This window comes from Gadus morhua, chromosome 7 (genome assembly GCF_902167405.1).
Source record: "Gadus morhua chromosome 7, gadMor3.0, whole genome shotgun sequence".
NCBI lineage: Eukaryota > Metazoa > Chordata > Actinopteri > Gadiformes > Gadidae > Gadus > Gadus morhua.
This window is the reverse complement of record NC_044054.1, coordinates 12,305,230-12,315,377: the sequence shown is the minus strand read 5'-3', so window position 1 is coordinate 12,315,377 and position 10,148 is coordinate 12,305,230. Positions and strand designations below refer to the sequence as shown.

The 10,148-nt window shown below is 44.7% G+C and overlaps 1 protein-coding gene across 1 annotated transcript; it reads left to right on the top strand.

The window, feature by feature from the left end:
* The first annotated feature begins 3,381 nt into the window (after positions 1–3,381).
* On the top strand, positions 3,382–8,170 carry LOC115546891 (diacylglycerol O-acyltransferase 2-like). Its single transcript, XM_030360697.1, has 9 exons — positions 3,382–3,592; positions 4,072–4,186; positions 4,625–4,715; positions 4,935–5,042; positions 5,132–5,202; positions 5,628–5,832; positions 6,792–6,966; positions 7,331–7,515; positions 7,685–8,170. The coding sequence occupies exons 3-9, from the start codon at positions 4,634–4,636 to the stop codon at positions 7,837–7,839; spliced, it is 981 nt and encodes a 326-aa protein (XP_030216557.1). The 5' UTR covers positions 3,382–3,592; positions 4,072–4,186; positions 4,625–4,633; the 3' UTR covers positions 7,840–8,170.
* The last annotated feature ends 1,978 nt before the right edge of the window (positions 8,171–10,148 follow it).

The following is a 10,148-nucleotide window of genomic DNA, read 5'->3' as shown; positions in this document are numbered from 1 at the left end:
GGCTGTGTGATCACTTGTTGCAGGATGCTATATGAAGTTACATGTTTTGATAGGTGTCATGTTAATGTTTGAGAGGCTGTTCACATCATTGTTGTGAAAGGAAGTTACACGTTTACACATGGAATCCAAAAGCAATCGGAAGTAGACACTAACAAGGGTGGATTTAAACATTGTCTGCTTATAATGCTGAATAAGTGAGTAAGTAATAGGTCTGTGGTATGAGTTCAAACAAGATGAGAAAAACAAGTCAGTTTCCATTCCAATGGATCTTTAATTGGATCGGCTATTGATTTATTATCCTGCAGCCATCAAGAGGATTTAGTCTAATATTTGTATTCTGATCATAATATGATGAATAGCCTGACTTCCTGTGAGCAACACCTGAAGGTAAGTAGTTTTACAGGATACAAATATACCTGTACCCTTGAATTAATAAAAGACTGTTGAACATACTAAAACAAATTACAACTGTTTGTGGAATATATGGAACCAACATAATAAATCACATATTCAACATATTTGTACAAAGATAATGTAGTTCCAATAGCTTACTACTTGGTAGGCCTTTGCTGTACTGACTTATACATTTTGTTGTGTGGGTTGCAAACTAAATTTGACTTTGCTTTCCAAGCTATAAGTTGCTTTTGCTGGTTCATTATGATGACCCATGTGTAAATGGGTAGTATTTAGTGTTGACCTAATGTGCGGTGGTGCCAGTGCCTCTGCAAATAAATCTACAGGTTTAGAAGTGTCTTCTTACCCTAAACCAGGCCTCCATGGCACATGTCCTAACCTTAACCCACCGAAATGCACGAACTAAGTGTGAGTATGATGGTTTATTAATCGCAGTACTTGAAAGCAGTTGTAGTCCCTCTGTTGCTCTTCCCTAGTTAAAACAGCACTGGTTGTTTCCGTTCTAAGCAGCAGGAATAAACGGGCGGGCGCGACCTTGTTAATGGTTCTATAGTAATTACCAAAACGCGCGGCGCTCTTGTCTCAACACGTAGTAGTATTCAATTTGTAATTCTGGAAATGCCGCTTTTAAGCTTCCCGAATATATATATATATATATAGTATGTGAGATAAATGCAGCCGACAAAAAAAATACCTAGGGGAGCAGCGCTCCTAAATCAGCGTTGATTATAAAAGCATTTTGAGCGATATCGGTGTTTATGCGCACCGATCGAAGCAGCTGCGGGGGATGAGGGGGGTGAGGGGGTATGGCGGGGGGTATCAGTCTGGGTACTAGAGACCCGTGGTGGAGTGAATGGCACGCCCGTAAAACACAGCGTAACGTGCTTTATTTACAACCGCGCATCGTAACGCATTAAACCCATCATTTCACATCACATATTGACAGTTGTCTGGCATTTTCATGGTTTCTCTCTTTTTTCTATTTATATATCAATGATTGTTTGCTTTGCTCGTCAGCAGAAGCAGCCAAACACACACATACACCCTAAGTCTCTCTCTCTCTCTCTCTCTCTCTCTCTCTCTCTCTCTCTCTCTCTCTCTCTCTCTCTCTCTCTCTCTCTCTCTCTCTCTCTCTCTCTCTCTCTCTCTCTCTCTCACACACACACACACACACACACACACACACACACACACACACACACACACACACACACACACACACACACACACACACACACACACACACAAACACACACGAATGCGGTTACACATCTTCGTATTAATGACAAACTCAAGCATTAAATATTGTCCAATGATGTGTTCGAGGCTAAGAACTATAACGGTGCAACACGCAGGTATCCATCGCTGAGGATGTAGTGACTTGCTATTGACCATTGGATATAATAGCATATTCCGTGCATGCTATTTTATCACATGCCAGTTGACGGATGTGGGCTTGTTGTTAATGAAATATGTATAAGGGCTTGTCACGACCAAACTTCGGCATTGGATGTAGGCTATGGCCCACATATCTTCCCAATCATGGTTTTTAAGCAGATACGATATTTATAAACGCTCTACACACACACACACACACACACACACACACACACACACACACACACACACACACACACACACACACACACACACACACACACACACACACACACACACACACACACACACACACACACACAATTGTAGGTGGATCGGAGCCTATTGCATTTTGGTGGACAATAACACGTTAATGTCAACGTTATGTTCCATCTGCTTGTGGCAGCAGGCTACTACGGCCTATAACGACTCACACACACGCACTGCAATTCAAAACACGCTTTTCTTGTCACACCCCGTCCATAAAAAAATATTTAACACACGACAGTTTATAACTGAAGATGTTTTTTTGCAGCTCAATAGTGCGGTTTGAGGGATGCCTACCTCGGTAGATGGGCAGCCTACAGCTGGCGCAGAGGCAGACTCCGCTGAGATCCAGTCGCACCTGCTGGTAAAATCAGACAACAACAAAACCACGCCGGGCGCCTCTGTCGGTGACACAGCTGTCTCCGGGTTGAGAAAACCAGGAGGAAATATTCCTTTTTCCTCTGCGTGTCAAGTGAAACGAGATCATCGAATCGGTCCCATGTGGCAAAAATCATCAGATTGGCGCTTCTTGGTTGAATAAAAGCCCTTCCATGTCCTGTGGTTAAACGAAGTCTAACCGTGTGCCCGCCGGTGTGAGATGTTATCGGAAGCCATGGTGCACTTGGCTGCGACGTTACAAAGTGTTCCCGTCCACACAGACCCAGGCTCAGGTGAACGTCATTCTTGTTTAGATGGAAATAACGACGCGTCGTTTGGCTTCAACCCTGGAGGGAAAAAAAACCATCAACACGGGGGTTAGGCTTGAATCAAACCAGCAGAGATGTATGCGCCACGCTACAAATTGCTATACATGTCCAATCAGAAGCACTCCTCGCATTTGCATTCATATAAATATTCATAGCGTAGTTTCCCGAGGAGGAGAGACCATGCAGAAGCCCAGAGGACGGGACGCTGTCATGTTGAGGAGAGGAGGAGAGCAGCTCGACGCTGCAGCGACATGAAACCACGTCGAAACGTCACAGCAGCACTGCTCGATGCTCTTTAATATCATGTGTTTTTTGTGTTTTTGTGGACACTGATAAGGAAAATAGTAGGCCTACCTACAGCGTTGAAATGTACGTGTTTGTGTACTGGCTAGATATATTCTATGTAGAACCTCCTTGGCACGGATGGAAATGCAAAACAAGTCGATGGGAGACAGAGCTTAATTTAAAAAAATATATTTTATTTTTATCTGAGAATTATAATGCAATGTTTTGAAGCCTATAATCTAAAATGTTATTTCTACACGCTCATTTCTGTGTATTTTTCTCCCCCCTTGTGTCACATGACTGGGTCTGCACATGGCCTGTGGGAGACAGAAACGCCCCCTACTCTGGAACCCGGAAAGAGAGCAGGACCAGCCCGCTGCCGGGTCTGGGTTCACCGGACTGAGAGCAGGACCAGCCCGCTACTGGGTCTGGGTTCACCGGATAGAGAGCAGGACCAGCCCGCTGCCGAGTCTGGGTTCACCGAACAGAGAGCAGGACCAGCCCGCTGCCGGGTCTGGGTTCACCGGCACATGGAGAACATGGTTAGTGATTCCGCGCTTTTAATTTGCATTACAACTTGTTCCTTGTCAGATGTAGGCTACTGTGATCTATCATCTAACCATGACCTAATCTACCAGATGAATTTTTTTTTTTGTAACTTTTTTTTATAATAATGGATAGCCTATTACTTTAGATCACTTATACAGATTTTATAAAACCAAATTAGATTATTTAGTGGGCTACATGTCTACCTGTTATACCTAATATGTAACAGTTGAACAGTGAAAGGAACAATAGGCTATCCCACTTTACAGTATTGTACATTTCTGACGCATTTTACTTGAGGGAAGCAACTCGGAAGGGCACACAGGTTTATGACTTAATTTTTCTCTGATCATTTGGTGATGAGGACTTATAAAATGATCGATATTTTTGTATATTACTTTGAAAAATGACGTAAAATGAGACCTTGTAAACATAACGTTTGTCATGATGATTTAAATGATGCTTGCTGCTGAAGAAGGAGGAGCGGATCGGTTATCAGGAGCTCATTTGATCTGGTCAAAGTGCACACCCTGTCATTGTGCTCTGCCTGCACTTGTGAACTACTGTCCAGCGTGACAACATCCCCTAAGGTAAAGAAAAAATATGCCAAGTTGTTTTGTCGTATGAACTGCTCAGTCATCGAAAGGTTATGAATGTGTCATTGTTTTATAATTCGTAATTTAGTATTGATATATAAAGCCTGTGTTCGGTTTTGTGGGTGGGCCTATATACAGTATTCCTAGACTTTAAGGTGTTCTCCATTATATATATCCACAGACCAATCCTTCTTCAAAAATATCTCTAATGATCCACAAGCTGTTTCAGAGGAGAAGTTGCGTACAATTTGCTAAATGTGTTAACTTGATGAAGACTTTAGTTGAAGCCTCTAATCTTGACCTCGTTTAAGCCAAAGTCCAGTTCAGTGATGCACGATGACATATCAAAGCTGTTATCTTCATTAAGATAAATCGCGCCACTTACCTTAAACATGAGAACCGTTTATTACACTATTATGTGCTGGCCTGCAGGTTGCCATCATGAAGCAAGAAAAAACTCAGTGGAAACTGTTTCTGGAGGCATTCAGTGCTGCACAATCTGAGTTCACCTTTCTCCTTCTAGGTAAGCAATATATAAAATCACTTTTTAGGTTAGGTTTAAGTTGCACAAACCTGTAGTTTCTCTAAAATGTTTATGGCAATGTTTTTTAAGTTTATGACAAAGTAAATCAGTGTTTAATAGGAAAGTCTATTTGAGAAACTTGCCCCACTGAATCTTTTAATTTCATGTACCACTTCTCTTTTGTCCCTTATCATGGATGACCTCATCAACAACATCCAGGAGTGACTTGTTTAACCCTTGTGGTGTCGCTCATGTTCACCTCTCTGTGGCTACTCTCGGCTCTCTACTTCGTGTGGCTCGTGAAGGACTGGGATACACCGGAAAGAGGTTGTGAAGCTGTTTCTAATCATGTACACATAATGGCTTTAGAATACGGTGCATCTAAAAGGTGTTCACTACTACGATGTTACCACTAGGGGGCAGAAGAACAGAGTTCGTGAGGAACTGGCGGATATGGGGACACCTCCGAGACTATTTTCCCATCAAGGTATGATGTTGATGCAGATGCAATGACTTTATCTTTCGCTGTTTGATGACTAAACTTGGAGCTTGATTTAAAGACGTGGTGACACAACTGCTATTGTAAACACATAAACCAGGGAGTGTTCTTCAATAAGTGCTAATGGACACATTGACATATGTAACCATGGCTGTAATCACATGATTATTATATATGTTGGTACAGTAATATATTATATTATAGAAAATATCGAATATAGCGAACACAAAAAATAATACAATTGCCCTGGAAGCCCTATTCAAGGGAAAACTTAACAATGGGCTTGAATTCCAATAGTATATATCTTAATTTTGGGCATTTAGTTCGGCATCCATATTTGTCTGTATTAAAGCATCTTATGTTGATGGTTCATATGATGATGACTGAAATACATGTTTTGTATTGTTATTCAGCTGGTGAAGACAGCCGAGCTGGACCCCAAGAAGAACTACATCTTGGGCATCCACCCGCACGGCATCATGTCTGCAGGAGGCTACACGTGTTTCAGCACCGAGAGCTGTGGTTTCGCCGAGGCCTTCCCCGGGATGCGCTCCAGCCTGGCCACGCTCGCCGGACTCTTCCGGATACCGCTCTTTAGGGAGTACCTCATGAGTCAAGGTATTGTACCAGAAAACGCGCTCTCTTCCACACGCGCTTCAACAAGCTTACGACATGAGTTGACTGCTGTGCCTTCTGCTAAGCTAAAGGTTGACCCCCACAAAATCATGCCAGCCAGTTGAACAGAAGTTATGTAGTTTAACAATGACTGTATTTATTTAAGTGTGTGAGTGTGTGTGTGTGTGTGTGTGTGTGTGTGTGTGTGTGTGTGTGTGTGTGTGTGTGTGTGTGTGTGTGTGTGTGTGTGTGTGTGTGTGCGTAGAGATATATCTATCCGTCTGTCTGTGACATGATTCTCAATTACCCTACAAGCCTGGTGAAAAATGTGGTACTTAAACTGAGTTCAGGGACTTACCCACATTGTAGCGGAGGGTGTGTTTACACAAACTCCAGTTCACAGAGCTAATCATATCATAGTCAGTGGTGATGAAATGCACATAAGCAGTTCACAAAGGACATCAGTCACTGCTATTCCCCATTCATCACCACATCTACCGTTTATGATTTACACCTGAAAATCACCCAATCACTGGGCAGGTGAGGTTTATACATCAAAATATCTAGGTATGGTATGCATTATAGATTAACATTAGAGCAACAAAAACAACTAAATGAATAGTGAATGATAGAGGGGGTCCTACCAAGTATTTAAAGGTGTATCCGAGGGCAACAGTGGCTCAGGAGGTCCAAAATGGGAGGTTTAGATGGTTGTATCCCGACTTCTGCTAGCTAAACGTTGAGTCCCTGAGCAAGACCCCCAACACTAACTGCTCTGGACGAGCTGGCTGTTGCCTTGCATGGTTGACACCACCTTAGGGCGGATGCGAGGCAAAAATGGTAAAGCGCTTTTGCCACAGGGCTGAAAAGCACTGGATAAATGCAGTACACGTACCTCATGAAGACACCACTGATGGTATAGCAACAAAACATGTGTGTATGACTTTTGTTCTTCTCACCAGGCCTGCTTTCAGTGAGCAGAGCGAGTCTAAATCATGTGCTTTCCAAGAGCGGTAAAGGCATCGCGCTGTCGATAGTGATAGGGGGCGCTGAAGAGTCCCTGACCTCCTCTCCCGGGGTCAACACGGTGGTCATGAGGCGTCGCAAAGGGTTCGTCAGGATGGCGCTGGAGCACGGGTGAGGTCCAAAACACACCACACCCCTCCTGGTCTGGTGCTCCGTGGGCCTGGAACTTATCAATTAATGTCCCCGCGCGTTGATAGCTTATGAAGTGACCTTTTAACCACTAATGTTAACATGCATTTATACACGGTTCATTTAAATGTTTAAGGTTTTTGGCTTAATTAATTTACTGACGTTAGTATTGTTAGGGTCTGCAGTAGTTTTAAAAAGGAGCACTGTAAATCAAGTGGTTACTATACAGCTTCCAACAGAAATTAAAGACTTTCTTGAGGGCCCCAAAAGGACTTTCTTGAGACATTGAAGCACCCATAATAACTGAGACGCCCAGTGTAACCAGTCCCTCTCTGCTGGCCCTCAGGGCCGACCTGGTGCCTGTGTACTCGTTTGGAGAGAACGAGTTGTTCCGCCAGGTGATCTTCTCAGAGGGCAGCGTGGGCCGGAGGTTACAGGACCTCTTCAAAAGGCTGATAGGGTTCGCCCCGTGTGTGTTTCTTGGGGACCGCTTTGGCCTGCTTCCCTACCGGACCCCCATCACGTCTGTGGGTGAGTTGAGCACCCGTTACCAGAACCCAATTCATTGTTGGATCTTTTAGCCGATTCATTAGGTGGACACTTTCACCCAAGGGGATTTCCCATTAGGGAACATGTGGGGGTTCTGCCTCTGATTGAAGATCCGGAACCATCAACCACATTTCTATCCCTCTGGTTTCAGTGGGAGCTCCCATCGCTGTGCCGAAGCTTCTGGTCCCTACAGAGGAAGAAGTGGACCACTACCACAACCTTTACATGGAGTCGCTCTCCAAACTGTTCCACGAGCATAAGGTCAGCTGCGGTCTCTCTGAAAGCCACGAGCTGCAGATCATTTAGAGGACTCGCATTGGGTAAACCAGACAGACTTTCTCCACGCTGCCTCGACCATGGGACTACTTCAATGACAGCCCTGCTCTGATCAAGTGCAGGATTTACTCTGTAAAAATAGAGGTCTCCATAGGCGTCTGGTCCCTCGGTTCATGACAACGGGCATCAGCAAACATCTGTGCAATAAATTATGTATTTTTATTTATTCTGCAGCTCTGCACAAATTGTCGCTGCCCATTTGTGTCGCTATTGTTTACGTGTTTCCAATGCAATATGCATATTTTCCATGTGAATATATGACAATTCACACATGTGAATTAAAATATGGTTACCGTTGCAATAAAGTCTTATAGTTTGTGACAAACACATACACACACACACACACACACACACACACACTTACACACTCACACTCACACTTTTATGACAAATAAATAGTGTGTTAATGGTCTTTTATTTCTTCAGGAATAACATTAAAGCTGTGGATTAGAATGATTTCCATGTCTAACTAATGAAAGGATTTGGAGGGGAGGTTTAACTGAATAAACACACAAAACGACAACTGAATGAAAAAAGGGATTGATTGGATTAGAAAAACTCTAGGTCTTCGGGTGCGTCCAGGTCCCGGTACTCCACCACGTTGCGCGGGTCACCCCGGGCCATCCTGCCAGACAGCGAGGACACAACACCAGGGTTGAGAACATCACGCGGCGCCTCTCCTTCTGGGAGTGACCTCTGTGTGGACGGTGGGTGAGGTGGAGAGCGGAGGCGATCCTTACAATGGCTTTTACCTGTTGTTACGGTGCTTCCCGGGGTATCCACCGGGCCCCCGGAAGCCGTCGTAGTTAGTTACCCCGGCCCCCGCCTCCTCCTCCAGCCCCCCCCCCCCCCCCCCCCCCCCCCCGCGAAGAGATTGGTTGGGGAGCGAGCCAAGATGATCAACGTTAGAAGTCTGGGTAGCACCATGGGTTGATCAAGGGATTTCTACTCATGAAGCCAAGGCGACGTGGTAGGGAGAGGCTGTGGTATGACGGTCTTAACAACTGAACCAACCGCTGATGAATAATGTCGTTCTGTGATCGGACCCCATCGGTAAACCTATCCCAAACTATTAAATTCGACATTTAATAGATTTATCCTATTCAGTATGCAACACAACATGTACCGTTAGTTTGAATAAATTCCCTGCTTTTATATACTAGCACAATTCCTAAATAATTAATAAACCACAGCATAAATAATATATTAGTCAAGACATCAATGAATCCCCTAAGGAACACTAGAAGGAGCCGCTGGGGTAAGGGTCTGTTCATCGTCATCCTCAGTCAACCTGTCCAATGGGAGGATGTTGGTAGTGGACCTCCTCATCTGGGTCTAACACCACGGCATATGGAACCGTTCACATCATAACAGGCCTACCTCCAAAACCCATGAGAGGCAATCACGGCTGGCCAAAGCCCATGGACCCCTGTGGCCCCTGGAGGGGGAAACGGCGTGTTGGGGCCCATCACACCTAGAGAACATTGGAAGTCATTAAGCAGAGACCGAGCCAAGGGGACTGGGATGAGAAAAGTGTACAATCGATATCGGATCAACAGACACATAAAGTGGATGAATGCTCCGGTGTCTAAACAACACAGAACAGAGGGGTTTAAATAGGATCCTGGATAACAACCTCTGGAGATCAACGTTAATCTATAATCCCAGTGCGTTCAAGCAGGATTTTAAATGGCCTGGATGAGAAAATAATGAGTGAAGATCGCTCCCAGTTAGTTTCCAATCCCCACAGGCGTTGGTCATGAGGCAGGACGCCAAAGGGCTCTCCTCACCTTGTCCCGGGCCCGGAAGGGGGGGCAGCTTCAGCTCCGGCAGCGAGGGTCTCTTGCCATCCATGAGGAAGTTGTTGAAGAAGGTCACTTCCTTCTTCACATCCTCGATCTTGTCCCCGTACTTGTCTAAGGTTTGCTTGCGCACAAACTCCGGGCCCTAGACAGTAACGTTACCATTAAAACAGTAGCTTGAGAACTGAAACTGAAACAGGAGTCTAAACAAGCAGATTCTCATTCCACCTGAACTCATTAAAGTCCTCGATCAAATAGGAACCAAACAATTGGTTCTATGTAGCTCAAGCTGCTTCACCAACCCCATCCCTTTAGCCCCTAACACCTTAGCGTGCTGCGGACCCGCGTAACCTGTGCCACCAATGTATCCCACATCAATACACACGCACACAGACACCATGAACGCACACACACACACATACCCACACAAAGAATTGTAGGTGGATTGGAGCCTACTGCATTCAGGTTGACAATAAC

Coding starts and splice junctions, on each gene's coding strand:
- LOC115546891 (XM_030360697.1), top strand. CDS start 4,634: ATGAAGCAAGAAAAAACTCAGTGGAAACTGTTTCTGGAGGCATTCAGT. Junction 5,203..5,627: donor GAGACTATTTTCCCATCAAG/GTATGATGTTGA, acceptor ATTGTTATTCAG/CTGGTGAAGACAGCCGAGCT. Junction 6,967..7,330: donor AGGATGGCGCTGGAGCACGG/GTGAGGTCCAAA, acceptor GCTGGCCCTCAG/GGCCGACCTGGTGCCTGTGT.